The sequence below is a fragment of the Vipera ursinii genome, assembly GCF_947247035.1.
Source record: "Vipera ursinii genome assembly, chromosome: 2".
NCBI lineage: Eukaryota > Metazoa > Chordata > Lepidosauria > Squamata > Viperidae > Vipera > Vipera ursinii.
In genome coordinates, this window is record NC_139513.1 from 128,830,825 (window position 1) to 128,853,261 (window position 22,437).

The 22,437-nt window shown below is 39.9% G+C and overlaps 3 protein-coding genes across 3 annotated transcripts in view; 1 reads left to right on the plus strand and 2 right to left on the minus strand.

The window, feature by feature from the left end:
- LOC310633610 (kinesin-like protein KIF19) overlaps window positions 1-9,276 on the minus strand; it is a gene marked incomplete at its 5' end in the record, with an annotated part of 80,036 nt that extends 70,760 nt beyond the window's left edge. The window contains 6 exons of the mRNA XM_083351411.1: window positions 212-351; window positions 1,720-1,833; window positions 3,100-3,242; window positions 6,047-6,168; window positions 6,476-6,637; window positions 9,094-9,276. Coding sequence (XP_083207537.1) covers window positions 212-351; window positions 1,720-1,833; window positions 3,100-3,242; window positions 6,047-6,168; window positions 6,476-6,637; window positions 9,094-9,276 — 864 coding nt within the window. The remainder of the gene's footprint in view (window positions 1-211; window positions 352-1,719; window positions 1,834-3,099; window positions 3,243-6,046; window positions 6,169-6,475; window positions 6,638-9,093) is intronic.
- GPRC5C (G protein-coupled receptor class C group 5 member C) overlaps window positions 1-22,437 on the plus strand; it is a 420,745-nt gene that overhangs the window by 135,492 nt on the left and 262,816 nt on the right. The window lies entirely within an intron of this gene.
- TTYH2 (tweety family member 2) overlaps window positions 18,960-22,437 on the minus strand; it is a gene marked incomplete at its 5' end in the record, with an annotated part of 97,065 nt that continues 93,587 nt past the window's right edge. The window contains one exon of the mRNA XM_083352075.1: window positions 18,960-20,242. Within this exon, the coding sequence (XP_083208201.1) occupies window positions 20,162-20,242 (81 nt within the window). The 3' untranslated portion in view covers window positions 18,960-20,161. The remainder of the gene's footprint in view (window positions 20,243-22,437) is intronic.

Below are 22,437 nucleotides of genomic sequence, written 5' to 3' on the forward strand. Positions count from 1 at the left end.
ATTAGCCAAGACTATGTAATGAATAATAAGTGCACAAGCTATTTTTAAAATATCAGAGCAAAGAGTCAAACCATTGCAAACCAACGTGGCTCTTATTTCTCTGAGATCTAGAACAGTTGTTGCACCAACTTTCTGATGCAAAGGCTACCAATTATGTTATAGGTAGTTGTGACAAGCCACATTATCTATGCCTAGCCTTCTTTATTGTAACCTGTCCGTCAGTGGAGCCTGAGAAGCAATCGGTTCCTGTTTTTGACTGCAGCCAGATAGCATTATACACAGGATCTCGATGACTAAGCTCAACTGTAGTTAATTCCACAGGTAGTGATCCTTTCCGGGTGTCCCAGTAAGCTAAGGGATAGTGAAAGACAATTGAGAAACATTACTAGTGTTTCACTTTTATTTATTCATTACATTTGTTTTGAAATAAAAATAATTAAAAATTGAAAAGTAACACAAACAATTGCAGCTAAAATGATTAACAGCCATAGCACTTATCTACTGCTTCACAGTGCTTTTACAGCCCTCTCTAAGTAGTTCACAGAGTCAGCATATTCTCCCCAACAATCTGGGTCCTCATTTTACCAACCTCGGAAGGATGGAAGGCTGAGTCAACCTTGACCTGGTCAGGGTCGAACTCCTAGCCATGAGCAGTGACCACCACAGCTCCTCAAAGGAAGAAAAAAAACCCTTGAAAGTGTCCTTTTTACACAACTTTGGTGGAAATTGCCTAATGGATCAAGTGGCAGGGATGATGGTATGAAGAACTCAGCCAAGCAGACTCCAGGAATGATCTTCATCTTTCTTCTCTACTACCCACCCTCAATCCCGTTACTTAATTTATTTATTAAATTTATATGCTACCCATCTCACCAAGAGGTGACTTGAGGTGGCTTACAACCAAATAAAACCAAACAAAACAGTAAATATTAAAATAGTAAATATCAATGTTAAAATGTATTTATTTAACAAAGATGGCAAGGAAGAGAGCAGGATTAAAGCTGCCCCGTAGATTGCATCTGGTTATTTCAAAATAAGTATGTCAAAACATGGAATGAAGTTAAAAAAACATGTGTCAAGATGGTACAAATACAATTGTCATTATGGGAGAGAATTTCTGTGACCAAGATGAATATTTTACTTAGAATGTTGTTGGTTTTTTGCAAACACTTGTTTTGATAACTGATATAACATTTAACCACTGGTAGGAGGATATATCTATATTTGAATGGCAGAGGGGAAAAAATCCCAGAGTTAAATATAAGCTACTACAAGATGTGAAGGAAAGAAGAAGATTGGGTCTACTAGTAAAATTCTTGCATTAGAGAAATCTTCTTTTCTTCTGTGATGCATGTAAGCTGGGTTTCTGCAGAGGCCGCACTGAAATTTTTTTTGCTATCTGCAACTTATATATACTTTGGCAACTGGAAGGGACAGAAATCCTTCTCATTGGGCTGGTTGTGTGGGGAGATCTATGAAGAATGAAGTAGAATCATTTCTCTGTTTCTAATGGTAACAATAACTCTATAAAATGTGATTGCAGTTGAACATGGCAAATAAAACATTATAGGAGGCATCTTTAAGTCAAAAGCCACATGTAAGTAAAGAATTGGATTGAAATAGATACAGCAAATAGGGGCAATTCATCCTGTTTTCAGCAATTCATCAAGAAAGAGTAAGGTTACTTTCTTTTTTACAATCATTGTCGATTTCCCTTACCAATCTGTCCATTGTAACATCCTCCAATTAGGATATGTGAATCTTTGGGGTTGTACTCTAAGCAAACCAAAGGCGAAGCAGGCTGGAAAACCATATCTGGTTTATTCGGGACTTCTAACAAAAGGGAGAAAAAGATTGATATATGAAAGAAAAGAGACAAGCATGGCATATTTGCCTCTAAGTTTCCAATTCTCATGAAACGAGGGATGAAGTATTTATTTTATTCTTCCTCTTTTCACATTTCATCTTTCCTACCTAGGTGCAATAGGTAAGTCACCCCTGCTCCCCGGTCTGCTTGCACTAGAAAACAGGGAAAAGTCATCCGAAAAATGAATGTGCTTCAAAAGGCAAAAAAGAAAAGATGAGACTGGTTTGCATGAGATGAGTTTCTACAATACAGGTAGCCCTTGACGTATGACTACAATTGAACACAAAATTTCTGTTGCTAAGCAAGGCAGTTGTTAGGTGACATTTGCCCCATTTAATGACTTTTCTTGCCACAGGTGTTAAGTGAATCACTGCAGTTGTTAAGTTAGTAATGTGACTGTTAAGTGAATCCGGTTTCCGCATTGACTTTGCTAGGAGTGTGGTGGCTCACGTTGTTGGGTCGCTGGGTTGAGGTTAGCAAGCAGCCCATGTCTGAGACCTAAGTAGTGCTGTGTGAGCTCCTGTCACTTGCTCCAGCTCCTTGATGGGGACATGAAAGGAGCCCTCACGGGTGTCTCCCCCCCCAAAAAAAGTGATGTCACCCGCTAATCCTTTCAATCTGGAAACTCCTTAAATGATGCCTCCAATATGAATGGGATGGAGATTGACTTTGCCTGTCAGAAGGTCACAAAAGGTGATCACATGACCCTGGGGCATTGCAACCAACATAAATACATGCCCGTGATCAAGTGTCTGATTTTTGATCACATGACCATGGGGATGTTGCAGTGGATATAAGTGTGAAAAAATGATCATAAGTATCTTTTTTCAATGTTACTTCAGATGGTAACTAAACAAATGGTTGTAAGTCAAGGATTATCTGTATATACAGCCATAAAATCATTAGCTGGTTGAGAAGTAACATGCATTTCTGTACAAGCAAAAGAAGTACCCAATATGGAAATCAGGATATCAGCCTCTAAGCAGGCCTTTAAAAAAAAGACCTGCCTTCTTCCAATGGAGCTGTGAAAGAAGGATGAAGTGATCCAATCACTCCTTGTCTTTCCTATTGCTTTTTGGAGCATTGGTTACAAAGAAATATTTCCTGCTGTCTGCTTTCTTTACACCAGGTAGGGTGACCATAACAAGGAGACAGTATTCATTCCTGGTAGTGAAGGAATGGCTCGTTTAATGCTGTATACAAATCATAACAGCAGTCTTTTCACCACTTACCAAGGTCCCATATATATGAGTCATAGGACATATCTTTTGAACTCCGTTGGAACTCAAGGTTGGAATAAGCTACGGCCAACTTCCGGCTTCGGTCAGGGTGCCAAGAGAGATGAGTGGCAGTTCTTTTAATCGGGTTTGGGTCCCTTTGATATAAAAGCCCAACAAATATACATTTAAGGTACATCCATTTGCTAAGATGGGTTGTATTGTGACATTTCTCTGAAAAATGGGTTCCAGATACATCTGTCATCCTCTCGCCTCTCCTGTTCAACATCTATATGAAGCCGCTGGGTGAGATCATTCGTGGTTTTGGGGTGGGGTATCATCAGTACGCTGATGATACCCAGCTTTTTATTTCCACCACAGATCAACTCAGTGATGCCCTCTCCGTGATGTCCCGTTGCCTGGAGGCGGTGAGGGTCTGGATGGGGAGGAACAGGCTTCGTCTAAATCCCAACAAGACCGAGTGGCTTTGCGTACCGGCATCTCAGGTTGTCCATTCTATTCCATCTTTATCTATAGGGGGTGAGGTGTTACCCCCCGTAGATAGGGCTCGCAACTTGGGTGTCCTCCTTGATTCACAGCTCAATTTTGAAGATCACATAGGAGCTGTGACTAGGGGGGCTTTTGCCCAGGTTTGCCTGGTGTGCCAGTTGCGGCCCTATTTGGACCGGGATGCCCTACGCACAGTCACTCATGCGCTCGTGACCTCTCGGATAGACTACTGTAATGCTCTCTACATGGGGCTGCCCTTGAATACCACTCGGAGGCTCCAGCTGGTGCAGAATGCGGCCGCACGAGTTGTGATGGGGGTCTCCTGATACTCCCATGTAACACCTCTGCTCCGCGAGCTGCATTGGCTTCCAGTTGTCTTCCGGGTGAGATTCAAGGTGCTGGTGATGACCTATAAAGCCCTAAATGGCATGGGTCCGGGTTATTTATGGGAGCACCTTTTGCCGGCGTTAACGTCCCATCGCCCTGTGCGCTCCCACAGGGTGGGCCTCCTCAGGGTGCCGTCGGTCAGGGAATGTCGACTGGCGGCTCCCAGGGGGAGAACATTCTCTGTGGGTGCACCTGCCCTCTGGAATCAGCTTCCGGTTGAGCTCTGGATGGCTCCCAACCTTCGCTTGTTTCGCCGCGACCTGAAGACTTGGCTATTTGAACTTGCCGGCCTGGACTGAGGGACTGGGATTTTAGATCTTAAATTTTTTAAAATTTTAAATTTTAGAATGTGTTTATTTAGTGCTATTTGATTTAATCTCATTTTAATTTTTATACATTATCTGTTGTTTATAGTGTTTTGGTTGCCCTGTACACCGCCCCGAGTCCCTTCGGAGAGGGGCGGTATATAAATCCAAATAATAATAGCAGTTCATGCTTTAAAAAGACCCCTGAGAGTACATTCAGTGGAAAAAAATACATAAAAATGTCCTTTTTAAAGTCCAAAATGCCTACAAATCCTTTCACTGAAAAGTATTAGTTACTTTAAGACCGCATGACTTGAACATAGCATGCTGCCATATAAAATAAGAATATTGATGTATGTTTTCAATATGCTGCCAGCAACTCTTTTCTGTAGTCTATACTGAGTAAATATATATGAGATTTTCTGTTGCAATAAATTAGCACAAATAGGTGCCAAAATGGAATTTTTTTAAAAAAAAATACCAAATGAGTTTAGAATAATTATCTCGAACAAGGGAACTTTCCTTAGTTGACTGTAGTACAAAACAGCTGAATTATAGTTTAAACACTGAACAGCTGAAGTACAGTTTATCAAAAGCTTCAGCTCTACATTCAAGGAGCTAAATTTAAATAATGCAGAGTTATCCCACTGTATGTGTCAATTAGTCTTTCATTGCAATACAAGAATATAACTAGATCCATTCTCCCACTGCTGGCAACCAAATGCCAATAGAAAAATCTCAAGCTGGCACCCTCATTTTTTTTGCAACCAATATTAAAAAGTAGGGCCTGTCCTACTTGGAGGTAATACCTAGGCAATTTGACCAGTAGGCTATGGTTTTTCTAAAATGTGTATGACCAATGTGATGTTATTGATTATTACTATTAAATGATCTGTTTAATAGGCTACTATCTTTTCTTTCTGCATTTCATTTTCTTCTGGTCTCATTCATAATCCATCTGGGTGGCAGCAACTAGCTGACCTTGACTGACCTGGAAAAGCTAACCAGAGTCAGATCTAGTAGTATTTGGAGGATGAATCATCAGGAATTCCCAGCTGGACTGGGAAATTGAAAAAAAAACCAAAACCCTGAAAGAAGGAGTAGGTGTTTTATATCATTGCTAAGAGAATGACATGAATTAATCCATGCGGTCACCAGGAAATAAGCTCAGTTTGAAGGAAAGTTTATCTCTCACTGTTCACAATTTCCTCCACCCCACATGCATTCTGCTGTTTGTATCTATACATAAATTAGTCTTCAATCCGTGAGAGTTCCTTGCATCTATAAATACTGAGTTCACAAATGCTTGTGCTACTGTTTGTTCATCTGTATAGGGTCACTTTTTTGATTACGGTAGATTAGCATGGCTCTCTAACCTTTAAAAGAAATAGCAGAGATTCTTCAACTTCATTTAGCTGTGTATAGAAAGTTGGAAGGAGGATAAAGGAAGAATCAGACTCCAGTCTGCCATTTTATATCTTCCTTGGTTGCTTTGAATTATTTGCTAGTAAAAAAGATTTCCAATGTCACATATCCTTAGGGCATAGGATTCTCCTTTCAGACTATCAGAAAATTAACAGTTTGAAGTAACTTGCATTCTACAACCAGAGTGTAGATAATTTAGTATGATCAATGTCCACTATACATATTAGAACAGTCTGCTGCTTTTTTCATGATATCAATAGCTATAACAACCATTCTAGCAACAGCTTCTCTGACTGGATTAAAGCAAACTTTGAAAACATGTTTTTAGCCGTTACCTGAAAAGATTAATAGTTTTTGCTGATGGTGCCTCTTCAGTAACTGCTGCTGTCTCCTCCTCCTCAAAATACTCCTCATATATATTGATGGCATTGTTCTGTTTGATGCAATGATCCATCAACTATTTAAATAAAGCAACAGAATCAATCTCTGGATGACCATGTGATTATTTGGTAAATGCAGGGCTTTTTTTCTCATAGAACGCTCAGAACGGAGTTCCGGCACCTTTTTTGGATGGAACCTTGTAGGGTAGGCAAGGCAGGTTGTATGACATGTGTGAGTTCCAGCACCTTTTTCTTGTACAAAAAAAACACTGGGTAAATGTAATAGGAACAAAGATGGAAAATAAGAAAAAAATAAGAAAGGCAATATTCAAGGTTTTTCCCCCCCAGACCAATATATAACTAAATGGACTCAAAGATGCTTACACTGCCAAGCTGTGTAATGACATTGATATAATTCTCATCTTTTTCCACTTTTTTCCGGAAACGAATAGTCTGTTCCATTTCTTGTGGGTTGACATCTTTAGGCCAGCCACCTTCCACGTGGTTAATGCCTCGGGTTTCCATTTCAAACCTTTCTGTGTTAACCTAATACAGAGGAAAGTCAAAGCTATCTTTGGATTGTGGTTGTTTTTATATTTCATCACGAAAAGCTTCAGATCTAAAACTGTTATCAAGGGTGTTAGTTAATACCACTATCATACTATATATCACCAGCACTTTTGCTTCTTTTTTGAAGTGTACACATACAGCAAAGCTTTATAGTGATAGTTATAAATATTGCAGCACAAGTAGAACATCTTGACGGCTGATTGAATTTTCCATGCATCGTACCTGGAGAAGGAACAGCAGTGTATAAAGAATGAATTATTAAGGATGTGAAAATAATAGATACACCCAAACAACACATTACAAAAATATTTATCAGTTATTATCAAAACTGCCTTTCATCTTAGGCAGGTTTGTACCCAGAATTGGCTGTTTATTTTTGGAACCTGACCTTCCAAAATAATGCATGGAAACTATTCACAAAGGCTTTAGCATGGAGTGTGTCAGATTATTCCTATAATTTCCTATCTGAGATTCTTTAATAAGATCGGGCACAACTATAAATGCCGAGTATGTATTTGGCTACAGAGTTGGGGGTTCTCTCCAGAGATATGTGATGTACATGGCTATGAACAGCCACATGAATGAAAGGAATCCAATGAAGAAAGCAAATTGTCAGTTTCTGCAAGTGAGTTTATACTGCATATGAGGGTAAGAATTACAGCTTTTCTAAGAGGAATTTGTTTCTCTGTGTTTTTGTGTTCAGTATTAATAAGCTGGTTAGGTCTCATTATAATACTTTGTTGTTGTTGTTAGTTGCGAAGTCGTGTCCGACCCATCGCGACCCTATGGACAATGTTCCTCCAGGCCTTCCTGTCCTCTACCATCTTCTGGAGTCCATCTAGGCTCACACATACTGCTTCAGTGACTCCATCCAGCCACCTCATTCTCTGTCGTCCCCTTCTTCTATTGCCCTCAATCTTTCCCAGCATTAGGCTCTTCTCCAGTGAGTCCTTCCTTCTCATTAAGTGGCCAAAGTATTTGAGTTTTAGCTTCAGGATCTGGCCTTCTAAAGAGCAGTCAGGGTTGATCTCCTCTAGGACTGCATTATAATACTAGGTCTCATTATAAATGGAGTTATTTATAAAAATAATGAAGGTGGGTAAAATAAATGAACAATATCCATATTATGGGTGCCTGTTCATATACAGAGCCTTGGTGGAGCAGTGGGCTAATGCCTCCTTAAGTAACACCAGCTGTCTGCAATTAGTGCAGGTTCGAGTCCCACCAGGCTCAAGGTTGACTCAGCCTTCCATCCTTCCGAGGTAGGTAAAATGAGGACCCAGATTGTTGGGGGCAATTAAGCTGACTTTGTAATAATGCCGCTTGGGGTGTGTGTGAAAGCCCTAACAAGCAGGCATATACAGAGAATGAAGGCTACTGCTAAGCTTGTAAGCCGCCCTGAGTCTTCAGAGAAGGGCGGGATATAAATGGAATTTTAAAATTTTTTTAAAAATTTTAAATTTTTTTAAAAAAATAATAGCAGATAAATTCAGCAAATGGAGATCTCAGTTTTGTGTTAGAATAAGCTACCTATCTTGAATGTATTTTGACCATTTTATGTTTTAAAAGATATTCTTAGTGATCATAAAGGTCGCAAAATCCAGCAGATAATGCTGGAGAGGACAAGTAGTCGTATATCTACTGAAATAAGCAGCTTCTTGACTTTCTTGTCTTTTCTCTTTTCTATAGTTTCAAACTTTCTCAAATGGAAGGTCTTTTTCATCTTCACAGACTGTTTCTTATAGGGAGCCACAACACTTATGGTAACAATTAATTGAGGGATGAAGAATTTATAAAGTTGCTTTTTTTGAGGGTAGCCATGTGGCTTTCTTATCATTGAGTTCCAGTCTAGATATTACATCATTCCTATTCTTCCTGATATTCTTCCTGATATCTAAAAAAGTGCTTCTAGATGAAAACTGCTTCTCCAGATGGACATTTCTACATATGTGGAATACCACTCTTATAATCTCATCCTGCATTAGTCTACAGTATCTGGAAATTATGGAAAACCATCACATCTAGGAAGTGCTTAGATAGGGCTGATCAGATGAAAGATGGATGAAAAACACATATTTCTGTTCTGCATGATAATGTTGTAAAATGTTGCTATTTATTAAGAAGGCTAATAAAGAATTAGAATTTTATGGTCCTGTCTTTTGAGTAATTCTTTTGTTTCAAAAAAGGAAACCCCACATTGTACTGTCTGCAAGTTTACAGTACATAAAGATCACCTTTTTACAAGGAGAAAATCTATCTATGTGGTCACTAGAAATTGAAAGCAACTTGATAGGATATTATCAATTTTATATTCATTGGTGAACAATAACCTTACATTTCTTGCTTATACAAATTATACAGATAAGCCATTGATCTCATCGGATGGTTTCCTTTTAGACAGAAACAAATATACTGTAGAAGTTGCAATTTACCTCATGTTCTGACATGTCACCAGCACACTGCACTCCATTATCAATGGGGTCTCTTTCAATAAAATTTGTTGTTAATATTGGATCTGGCTGAATGTCCACACTGATCTCTGCTGCCCGATCAGAAAAGTTGCATTGTCGACCAAATTCACTGCGCTTCTTCAAGTAAACATAGACAATCTCCATGCTGCTCACTTCAGATGAAAGAAAAAAGTTAAATTGTTTTTCTGATGTTACTTGGAGAATTTACTACCCAAAAATTTGTCAATTACTGTGGTACAGGAAGCTTGGCTTAAGGTTACGGTACACGCTGGAACAGATATGAGGGATATCAGTATAGCGGGTTATCTTGACCATTTTTCTGAAATTATTTGAAATGGTCATAACACCGCTCTTAGCATCTTCATCCAAAACATCATTTCTGTTAAAGGAACTCTGTATTTCCCCAGCAGTCAAACTACAATATTCTGTTACTAGGAAACAGCTGGAAAGCCAATTAACCTAGCAATGTCCAAGGGAAAGGGTTGTTATTTGTAGGCATCACCTGGATAATGATTATGACTTCATTGGCAAATAATGATGCAATAACTTTAAAGATGCTCCTTGAATACTTACATACAAGAGTACAGTACTCTTGGGAAATTAAGAATTTTGATAGCAGCTGAGCAGGCGTATTTTTTTAAGTTTACTATAAAAAAGAGGCAGAGCAGAAATCCCTGAAGCAACTAAATCTTCTAATATTCTTATCTTGCAATGAGACAACAAATGTAGGAAACAGTATGGCAGAATGTGGAGGCAGAGTGAAAAGAGGGATCAGCCTAGAATCCCTATGTAGCCACAAGTGAACTAAGTACAACCCTCCCCCCCAGTGCTATTGACCTTATCTAACTCCAACCAGATGCTGATTGTTAGTTGAGAAGATTCCCATGCATAGGCTTTAAGCAATAAATCAATTATAGAACCTACAATATATGCATAGATCTGATCTTTTGCACCTGACAACAAAGAAACAATGAAAAGGATAATACTTTTTGTCCTGGAAAAGACAAATCAGGCTAGAAGTCCTGGAAAGAAAAGTTTCAAATTTGGACAGGTTTCTTAAAACAAAGTTTTTCAGAGATAGTCACTAGTTTTCCTCTGTTAGCAATGGCAACAACCTAGTTTGGAACTGTTGCCAAAATAAATGTATGCATGTGCTCATAATCCAGGAGGAAAGTAAACTTGAAGATCTATTATAGTTATACTACTCAGTTATTGAAACTCCCACAATCTCCTGTTTATTATGGCATAATGTTTGGTGGATCACTTCAAGTCCATTACTACATGTGACAGACTGTGATCTTCAGAAGATTACATCATACTAAAAGTGTTAATATTTAAGAAGCCACAATACTGTACTTGGGTACTGAAATCTGTTGTCTAGATGCAAACATTGTAGTGTATAGGATACAAAGCTAAACAATACTTTAAAAAATGCTTCTTGAGACATGGTAATCAAAAAGTCTAACTTTAAAGAAAGACATAAGTAATATAAGTTAAAATTCTAGAAGTTCCAGAATTATTTTGTAAGAATAATTATATAATACATATGCTTAGCAATGGATAAACTTTGAAAATGAAATATACAAATAAAATATAGAAATGAAACATCATAAAAGTTATGTCTATAAAAGTAATTTAGTTCATCAATTTCATCATGATTCTCAAATACTGAGAGGAAGAAACTACCATTATCTGAATGCAACCTCCCAAAGGAAAGAAAAATAGATAAATATTATATGGATATGTGTGTATGTGTGTGTGTATTTTATTGCATGCAATTAATAGATAGAAAGTGAACACTGTATTTTAAAAGTTACAATGTGACTAAATAATAACAAAGTCAGTCCATGCTACTTCTTGAATGTCATCTGAAAATATGGAAATCACAAAAGATAAGGTCTTCTTTTTGCTTCATATGAAGTGAATATTTACAGTATGTTTTTCAATCCTGAGGGCTTTTCATATTTCTTTCAGATATTGTGCTCTCAAAATGTTTAATACTTGTAACTTAATGCCAAGATCTTTAACCTGATTTGCTAGCAAATCTTACCAATAGTCAAGGAAGGTTTACACATGGCATTACCATGTCGCAATAAGCATTTTTTCATCTGCATTAGTTATGGCTTCAAAGCCATTGCATAATGGCAATTTCCTATAGTGTACTATATTATAATCAAGAACAATTTGCAGAGGCTTTAGGTCCCCTTATTTTCATCTCTTGGAGCTTTCCAATATCATGCTGCCAAAATACCAAATAATGCAATTTCCCACCAATTCCAGCAGGAAATGCAATAAAATTAATCTCCCAATAGGCCCAATACATCTTTTATATCATAAATAGGCCCCCAACTTCCATCCTTTGCCCCCTGTCAAGTGACATCATAACATCTCTTGCTGCTAATGCAATGACTGTCAGTGGGCAGTCATTTTAAAGAAAACCTCATCTGCGCCTTCTTTTGACTTTAAATGCACTTGAGGGCCAAAGGAGAAGGCAGCAAAAATAGTTTAACAGATAGAGGTATGATTGCACAAAAGAAAGATTAGGATTTTTTTTTTTTAAAAAAATCTTATTGTAATCATAATATAGCATCCTGTTTCCACCCCTGATCTGTCAGACAAATTCCTGTGGGAAATGTACAAAATGGCAATGATGCAATGGCTCTGTTTTTGTTCACCAGCATCTGATGTTGTGAGGCATATTGCCTCACCATGAAGATCCAGTCAGCACATAGACATGGTTCATGTACTGTAGTACGCAACAAAAGCTATTAAATTTGGAATATCTGGTGAGCAACTCTGATAAAAAAAACAGCAGAACAAGAAATGGAGGGATTAGAGAATTGGTACTGAAAAAAAGACAAGGCTACTGAAGAAAAAACCCCTAGAGATAGACAAATGATTTGTTGGAGGAGTTTTTCAGAATTTTAATCATTATAATCATTATAATTTCTCTGTTTGGAAGATCATATAGGAGCCGTGACCAGGGGGGCTTTTGCCCAGATTCGCCTGTTGCGCCAGTTGTGTCCCTATCTGGACCGAGATGCTCTACGTACAGTCACTCATGTACTCGTGACCTCCTGGTTAGACTACTGCAATGCCCTCTACATGGGGCTGCCCTTGAGGACCACCCGAAGGCTTCAACTGGTGCAGAATTCAGCCGCGTGAGTTTTGATGGGAGCTTCCCAATACTCCCGTGTAACACCTCTTCTCCGTGAGCTACATTGGCTTCTGGTTGCCCTCCGGGTGAGATTCAAGGTGCTGGTAATGAACTATAAAGCCCTAAATGGCTTGGGTCCGGACTATCTAAGGGAACACCTGCTGCCGGCATCATCTTCCCATCGTCCTGTGCGCCCCCACAGGGAGGGCCTTCTCAGGGTACCGCCGGTTACTGAATGCCGGTGGGTTATTCCCAGGGGAAGGGCATTCTCTGTGGGTGCGCCTGCCCTATGGAACCAACTACCCACAGAACGTAGGACTGCCCCCGACCTTCGCTCATTTCGCCGGGACCTGAAACTTGGCTCTTTGATCTGTTTGGTCCAGACTGTGGGGTTGTTAATTTAACTGGGTTTTAGATTTACTCTTGGGGCTTGAATTTAATTTAATTGTTTTAATTGTTTTAAATTTTTTGTATTCTTGGTTTTAACTGCCCTGTAAACCGCCCTGAGTCCTACGGGAATAGGGCGGTATACAAATCCAATAAAATAAATAAATAAATAAATAAATAAATAAATAAATAAATAAATAAATAAATAAATAAATATATGCCTGATAATTTTGAGATGGGCAACTATATAAATCATACACCTTACTTTACTTTCCTGAGCTTCCTGTATTGTTTTTCTTAGTTATTGTGAGTACTATAGGATACTGTCAATATGCAATGATCTCGAAGCTATAGCTAATGTAAATAAAAATAAATAAATCTTACAAGATTGAATCAGGGTTGGCCACCCAGACTAGAGGTTTATTCTTCCATAAATCTTAAGTTGACTTAATTTGACTAAGACTCCCTTGCAACTGAATTCTGGTTATTGTGTTTGTTTGTTGAAGGCTGGAGTTTAACCTTGAAAGATGTAAAGGATAAAGACAGCACCCCTAAGCGTGTACGGAATCCATATCCTTCCATCGCACGGAAACTGGGGTCAGCATTCTGGGATCTGGATAAGACAGTAACAAGATCTGATTCTGGAGACCATCATCCCAGCTAGCAAAAACCCTGGAAGGAGGGGAGTTTCGCATGTGGCGGGTTCAAGGAAGGAACCCCGTGGGAGAGAGGCAGCCAGGAGGTAGAAGCGTGTTCCCTTCTCCTCCGGGATCAAACCCTCCATCAACTCCCGCCACCCCAGTTCCCGCCTCCTTACCCCCGCTCTTCTCCCAGACAGTCCAATTCCACCTCGGACTGTAGCGTTTACTCTCGTCTCCTAGCAACGGGTCCTTGTGTCACGTGTCGGCGACAATTCATTTTCCTAGAAGCGAGGAGAAACCATCTGCCAAGCCTAGCGGGGGAAATGAACAAAGCGGAAGAGAAACAATACATCCCATTCCTTCCCCCCCCCCCCGCCACCATCAATCCTCTCTTAAATGTGGCCATCGAGAGAATGGGGATTCCCAGATTCGATAAGCAAAAAGTAGGTCTTCTGAGTAAGTGCAGAGTGCGTTAGCACTATAGTCCAGACTCCTACAACAGAAAATGGGAGAACGCCCAATCGGATAAAAACGACAGATACGTTGTAGCATTAGCTTCAAGCTTAGTGCCCGGGCTTACCCAGATCCGGACTGCAAACGTTAAACAGGGGTCTTCAAACTTGGCTCTTTTATGATTTGTGGACTTCAACTCCCAGAATTCCTCAGTCAGGCATGGGAGTTGAAGTCCACAAGTCATAAAAGGGCCAAGTTTGAAGACCCCTACTTAGGACGACCGTACAGGCTTTTTGTCTCACTTTCTTATTTCTCTCCTTTTCGCTGCCCGGGTTATTGCAGTCCGGGAGGTGTTCCCCCCCCCCACACGTTACTTATTTTCTTCTTTTCCCCTGCCGTCTCACAGAAGTATGGAAGGGAAAATGATGCCCAACGAAGCGGTGACGGAAGAGATAGCAACGCTGTGCAAAACTCAACGATTACCGCAATCCTCTCACCTTTACAAACTTGATTAAGACCGGAAACCGTCGGGTTCCTTCCAGCCTCAGCAAACCGAACGAATCGCCAAGTCTGATTATGTCGCCTTACGCTGCAGTTCCCCTTCTGGATTTCTTGGATAGGGGAATGACAACTTTCGGGTTAAGCAGGGGTGTGCCGCTTAAAGAGGGCATCGTATTTGTACTGTTCTCTGTAGAAAGAGCTATTTCTGAAACAACCACTGTTGCAACAGAAGAGAATGTCAGTAGCTCAGGGTTGAAATGTGGACTTTTTGGTGCTCTCTGAGCTTGGTAGTTTGCTTGCAGACATTTCGTTACTCAACTAGGTAACGTCATCAGTGCTCGAGTGCAGGACTAGCATTGATGATGTTACTTAGTTGGGTAATGAAATGTCTGCAGGCAAAACGATCAAGCTCAGTGTGAGGGCACCAAAGACTCAACAACACTACATTCTTTTCTGTATATTGTTCTGGTACAAGCCAGAATGTCATTGCATTGGTAGCAGGCTCTGCTATTGGACATCTGTATTTGTTGCAGGATTGTGTGTGTGTGTTTTGTGATATGATCTGGTTGCAGATATAGTAAGCAGTCATCAAATCCTGTGAACAATTAGTATCATGGTTGGAATGGACTACAGATCACTGATAATTAACAGAGCACTGATAATCACCTTTTTTTCAAGTCTTGAGCAGTATGGGCATGCTGTGAACCCCGCCAGGCCAAAGAGTATCAGCTGGCTATAACCAGAAGAAGAGTTTTTTTCAGCAATGGCCCCTACCCTAAGGAATATCTTCCCTTTTGGAGATCAGAATGGCCCCAACTCAGTTAGCCTTTTGTAAGGCCTTAAAAACCTGGTTATGTTTCAAAGCCCAAGGTGCTGAATGTGCCAAGGGCCCTGTTTCCTGGCTATGTTACTAAGTGGCCAAGTATCTTGCTCTTATTTTATTTATTTATTTATTTAATTGGATTTATATACCACCCTTTCCCGCAGGACTCAGGGCGGTTTACAGGGTATTTAAAACAAGAAATACAAAAGTTAAAAACAATTTAAATAATTACAACAGTCCCTGAAAAAGTAAAAAACCCCAATTAAAATTAAAATTAAAATTCTCAGCCTGGGCCAGAGAGCTCGAAGAGCCAGGTCTTCAGGTCCCGGCGGAATGAACGGAGGTCAGGGGCAGTCCTAAGCTCCATGGGCAGCTGGTTCCAGAGGGCAGGCGCACCCACTGAGAAGGCCCTCCCCCTGGGTGTTACCCGTATATGTATATTTAATTTAGATGTTTTTTTGTGTTTTATTCCTTTAGTGTTTTTATTGTTTTTAAATGTTTTAGTATTTTTCAATATATTTTTTTGAATTGTATGCTATCCATAGTATGCTATCCCCTTGCAACCGCCAAACAGTTACTCCACTAAATTCATTCATTCACTTTCTATGGCTTCCCATTTCAGTCATAGAAATTGAATGTATGTATGTATTTAATTTAGTGGAGTAACTTTATAGGTTGCAAGGGGATTAGATTTTGTGTGTCATGACAGAATCAATGGGTGGAAAGTGTACAAAGCAGATTTTGGCTAATACATTCAAAGAAAATTCTTGTTGGGAACCTGACACTTGTGAACTTAGTTTTATTCCCAAAATGTTTCATTACCAAAGTAGAGTTGACAATGCTTTGACATTGACTTCCAAATTGTATGACCTATTAGATTATGCCATCTCCACATTCACCCCAAGATTTGACTCATCCTGATCCTGTTAGTTTTTATTTTTAAGAATACATTCAAGACCTGGTTGATCCTTTGGGTGCTGGGCTAGGATGTTCAATGAGCTTTTCCTGCAATGTATACTTAGTATATGTTGTGATTTTGATTTTTTAAAAATATGCATATTGTAATTGTGTTGTTAATTGTTGTAGGAATAATATGGGTGCAAAGAGCCAACAGAAAATTATGGCAGAGAACTTGTAAGAGATTCAGATCTAGGTGGAAAACATATTCCTTATTTTTTTTACTTTTTAAACACAGTAAAACAAAGAGTTTAAACATCCCTTAATTAGTATTGTCATTAGCATTGTGTATTGTTATTTCATTACACAATAGCTTTCCCAACCACACTGATTAAGAAGGGAGCGAGTCACCCTAAACAAGGCGGCCGGGCGATTATCTGCGGACGCGATGAGGGTGGAGAAGTAATTACACCTCGCCTCCCTCATCGCAGCGAGATAAGACCTAATGTAGGTTCTTAACCGCAATCGGTCGGGTTCAGATCGGCTGGACCTCCAGCAGCTCTCTAGGCCCCGTTTCCGACGCTTCATCTCCCGGAGCTCCGCGGAGAACCATGGAGCTCGCTGGGATCTGCACCGGGTCAGGGGCCGCAAGGGTACAACCCGGTCAAGTGCCTCAGTGGCTGCCCTTTCCCAGGCTTCCACTAAGGCATCCGCCGAGTTGTGAGCAATGGAGGCAGGTGGGGACCCCAGCGCCGCTTGGAATCTATCAGGATCCATTAGGCGTCTGGGGCGGTACCATCTAATTGGCTCCGTACCCCCACGGCGGGGGTGGCAAAATGGAAGACCAGCCGCAGGAGGTGATGATCGGTCCATGACAGGGGCATAATAAATGGAAAGCCCCCACCAAGATCATTTAAATTTTGCTGTTCACATTACATTTTCTTATAAAACAACAGAATAATTCTAATGTTCTACTGTTGTCACCAAAGTGTATTATGATATCGAGAGTCTGAAAGACATTTAAGACTTACTGATTGATAATTTATGCTCCCTGCAGATTTAAACTACTGTTTAGCATACTATTTTCCAAATCAAGACAGGTCTTTTTTTGGTGGGTAGGCCTTGATTACTGTATGAATTACACACATTAAAGTTATCGTCTTAAGAAGCATCTGCTCTGGTTATACAGTACATGCTTGCATTTTCAGGTTTTCTTTCAGATTTATAATATCGTATACTATTTAATTTAATAATGTAATTAAAATAATGCGTGCCTCTTTTTTATTTTTGTCATTTGTAGTTCTTAAAGTATATCTAATAACTAACTGCAAACACAAAATTCTGCACTGAAAGCAACTGAAATCAAACTAAATTTAAAAAAAACACAGGAAAATGAAATTCATATTTTAGTATGTGTTTATTATCAGTTTCCCAGTCAGTACATATAAATCAGGCACAGCTCTGAAGTAGCCTGTGATAGTTAATTCACATGCATTTTTTGTTTGTTTTTAAAAACAATTTTAATTGTACTGTTATCAATAGCATCACTTATAGCATAAAATTGAGATTCTCTTCTCCCTCTGTCTTAAAAATGTAGCCAGTCCCATATAAGATGAATACATAAATTATGTTACCTTATATGATAGGTACAAGTTATCCTTGATAGAAAACAGTATGTAATTGCTGTCAAGTAATTAAAAATCTCCATGTCACATTATGTATCTTGGAGGGCAACTCTCTACCTTTGCAGCTGTTAGCACTCTAATTATCCTTTCTGTAGTACTTCTCAGTGGCAATTTTGAATAATGTGCAAATTGTCCAAATACTAGATTGACACCACTGGACACATGCATTTTCAGTAGCCTGTGAAGTTATTCTGAGTTCTTTGAACTTAGTTGGGGAAACCCATTTGTTTACATGCTGCCAAGGCTGCTCACATATTGCTTTCATTTCCAACTATGCCTAAGTATAAAAAGGTAAGCTAACTCATTTGGGAACATTTAGCATAACCCAAGAAAATGTAACTTGTTAACTTTAAAAAAGGGGTTGCTTTTGGCAAAAGTTGAAATCAGACCTGTTAAGAGGCTTTGATTCTTGAATTTGACATATTGTACTTTGATTTCCTTCCTTCGGTGCTTCTCATTTCCTTGGAGTCCCTCCTGTCAAAAATGTTATTTCTTTTGCTTTCTCTCTCCAATAGTAGATAACAAGAATCGGGTTCTGTTTCAGAAAAGCCCACAAGATCTTCATTACCTGAGGGAATGATATGACAGTATCTCCTGCCCGTGATTGCTCATACAAATGGTGACTAGACCGGAAAAGAAATCTTAACACTGGTAATCGGAAATGGCTGCTGAGACAAAGGACAGACTACCTGGCACTGTTTTAACATCCGACATTTTGTCATTGCTCATCTCCTGGTGGCTAAGATAAAATGAAAGCGAGCAGTTCTCAGGGCAGATACGTCAACAACTGTTCTACTTCAAGGACATGAAGAGCAGGATTAAAAGCAGTGGGAAAGGCGGGAAGAACAGCAGTGGCTATGAGAAGGAAAATACACTCTCACAGTGAAAGAGGGCAATTACTTGGCTGCTTAATCTGGTTTCAGTCTAATTTGCAAGGAAGAATCTTAACAAATTAGATTGAGTATCTTAAAGATTTCTGCTGAGTTAAGGCCTGACTAGCTGTGTGAAGCTGGGGACTGCTCTTTAGTCTTGATTTGGGGAACCCGAAACACCTCACTTTACCCTTATAGAACTGGCCCTTACAAGAGCCAAACGTGTGCAAGTAACAATGGAAGTTATGTACAGTTACTAATTTCATGATATTATGTTGAAAAGATGACAGTATAGTTTCTTCCAAGTAATGTCTTGCTTTCTCCATCCACGAAAGAACTTCTTTCATGGATGGAGAAAGCAAGACATTACTTGGAAGAAACTATACTGTCATATTTTCAACATTACCTGCATATTAGTGTAGCAAATCCAGCCCAAACCAGTATTCTCTGGTATTGTTGATTCCCTCACATAGTAAGAAAAATGTATTTTTGAATATGTCAGCATTTGCCATACAAATACATTATCCGGAAGGTTAATTTTGCCTTCGTTTTTATTCCCCCTTTTGGGGGGGGGGAAATCAGTGCCAAAGTCAGAAGTTGGCTTGCAAAGAGCATAAAAAAGGACTAATCCTTAATAACAGAAATCTATTAAAAAAGACACAAAAATTATGTTCTTTGGATAGCCAATATAAAACATAAGACTAAAAAAATAGCAAACGAAATAATATATGTAATAGAACAAAAAAAAGTCATTTGTTCTAAATAATACCTGAGGCCACCAAAACAGGAGTTGGTGAATTCATGTCAGTTCTTGATGCAAAAGAGCGAGTGACAAGTGGTAATATTGTGCATGGATTTTGTATCACAAGATACCAAACAGGTTCTATCAAAAAAGGATGATGGATGATACAGTGCCAAGCCGACAGTAAGTTCTGTGCAGAGGCCTCTTCAGAGGACACTAAAAATTCACTCTTCTGTCAGCACTGCATGTAATTGGGAAGTGAGGAGCACCTTCTTTCACGGCAACCCCATTTCTCTGAGGTTAGTTTAGCATTGTACACCATGTGTCAAGTGTTCACTTTACTCGTACAGTGTACTGGTCTTATAATCTGCCCTAACAAAAAAAAAAAGGAAGACTGAACCACCCTATCAGGGATGAACAAACCTGCCCCAAAATTAGGGCAGAGGATAAGGAAACAGGACTCATAGCTTAATTGCAAACCCACGACAAGCCAAATCCTAATTTCACATCTCCCCAATATAAGAAAGTTTGGGAAGGCCACTGCAGCAGTGACAGGAAATGAGCAGGAAATCAACAGACCTCTGACCCTTAGCTCTTTGGATGGAAGATCCGGGTACCATCCTGGGTCTGCAATGGAGGAAGACGTAATATTGGAAGAAAAAAAACCTGCCAGCCAAGCAAACAGGATAATCCTTGAAGAGCACCTGGACTGCCAGCAGGAATTTTCTTCAGTTGATCTGTTTTCAACACCTTTTGAACACCTGACCAGTTTGCTAGGAAAGCAATCTCATTCCCAGCAGTCTATGGGCCTTCAGTTATTATTGGGTTTCACTATAGCATCGCAGGTGGCTTCTTCTCTACAATCTGAGTGCTAGGCTGGAAATTCGTTGCTAGGCTGTCGCCGGAAATCATCATTAACCGCAAGATAGGTGGCTCGCATACTTGGAGAATACTAGACAGAGGAGATAAAATGGGACAGAAGTTATACATTGTGAGTTCAATGACGAGCTGAGGATTTTACTGATAGAAACTACAGAAAAACTACTAAGATTCCTTCTAAAGTCTGATAGATGAAGTTCTACCTCAGGGGTAGGCAACCTCGGCTCTTTAATGACTCGTGGACTTCAACTCCTGAGTATAGGTGGCTCAGGAATTCTGGGAGTTGAAGTCCACGAGTCATAAAAGGGCCAAGGTTGCTTACCCCTGTTCTAGCTCTACAGAACCAACCAGAAACAAATGTGCTGATGATTTATACCATCAGGAACAGAAGAACAAGCTTGACCATTAGCAGAGGTGGAGTGGGATGAAATGACAACAGAAAGGCAACTAGGAAAAAAAAACGTTGGCCAGGCCTAAAGATCCTGTGATTCCAATGAGAAATTAGGACAGGCATCCAGCTGCCATTCTACTGAGACACAGCAGTAGTGGAGAAAAGGAGAATCTTTCACAGGAAAGTTGTGACTTGATTACACAAAACCCCACAGCAAAGTACACATTAGAACAGTATTGGGCTTTGTACCTTTTAAAATTCAACAGAAAGCATAAAAAGGTTGACTCAGCCTTCCATCCTTCCGAGGGAGGTAAAATGAGGACCCAGATTGTTGGGGGCAATAAGCTGACTTTGTAATAATGCCGCTTGGGTGTGTGTGTGTGTGTGTGTGAAAGCCCTAATAAGCAGACATATACATAGAATGAAGGCTATTGCTAAGCACATTGATTTGTGCTTTAGATTGTAAGCCGCCCTGAGTCTTTGGAGAAGGGCGGGATATTAATGGGATTAAAAAAAAAAGTTTCTTTTCCATCAGAGGTACAGAACACAGAAGGGACCTGGGAAGTCTTCTAGTCTAACCACCTGCCCAAGCAGAAGACCCTACACCAGACATGTCAAACACAAGGCCCGGGGGCCAGATCCGGCCCACGAAGTGGTTTCATGTGGCCCGCGAAGCCATCCTGGAAACAGTGAGGGAACGGCCCCCACTGCCTTGGCCTGGCCCAGAGACCCTCCTTCTTCCAGAGACCCTCAGATCTGTCCCACTCCTGCCCATAGGCACCCTTGATGCGAACGATGTAGAGCTGGCCATGCCCACCCAGTAAGCCATACGCACTTTAGCCACACCCACCCAGTAGTCCACGCCCACCCTGGCCACACCCACCCGGCCCCCTGAGGGCAACCGCAATGCTGATGCGGCCCTCAATGAAATTGTGTTTGACACCCCTGCCCTACACCATTCTGACCAAACAGCCATCCAATTTCTTCTTAAAAACCTCCAGCGATGGAGCACCTACAACTTCTGAAGTCAAGCCATGAAGGAGTAGAGTAGAACAGAAACAGAGCAACAGAATTGGAAGGAACCTTGGGGGTCTTTTAGTCCAACCCCCTGCTCAAGCAGGAGACCCTATAGTACCATTTCAGATCATCTTCAGTCCCGTTAGCAAGAAAAGGTTCCTTAAAAGGCTTTAGAGAAGACGATAGAATTACGGTAAGTTCTTTTCCTATTTGCCATAAGTCAACAAGGGAAAATTTAGAAACTACCAAGATACAATTTATCAAAGTCTGTTTTCAACTGTTAGAATTGGATATCCCAGTTTGAGTACATAAAATGGGAGATGCAACCTAAAATGCTTCATGGGAAATACCATAAGGAGTTTTGTGATCCGTGAGGTTCCTTTTAGCATTCATCTGCATGGAATTTTCTTTGCAATATGTCAGATGATTTTCAGATTTGAATTCTGCCAAAATCTGAACAGACGTGGATGAGAGAGGGCTGAGAGGATGTTGGGAGCTATATCCCCAAAAGTAGGAGATGCCTAGGACATTAAATACAATTAATATGCTTATCCTCCATATATAATTAATGATGGTGCCATTTTAAAGACTAAAATGCATTTACCTCACTTTTATTACAAACCTATGTATTAAATTTGCAAAACAGAGAATCCAGCACTTTTTAAACAGTTCAAGCACAGGAAATGTGTGGTTATTAGTCATTTTTTTTTCTGAAGAAGACATATCCTTTCAAAATCAGCAAAGATTTATTAGTTTACCAGCAGCCAGTAAGTTGGAATCTGCCAAGAACTAAGCACAGAACTATCTACGTATGCTCAGTTCAAATAGCTAGTTCTAAATTCAATTTCAGACATTCCTAT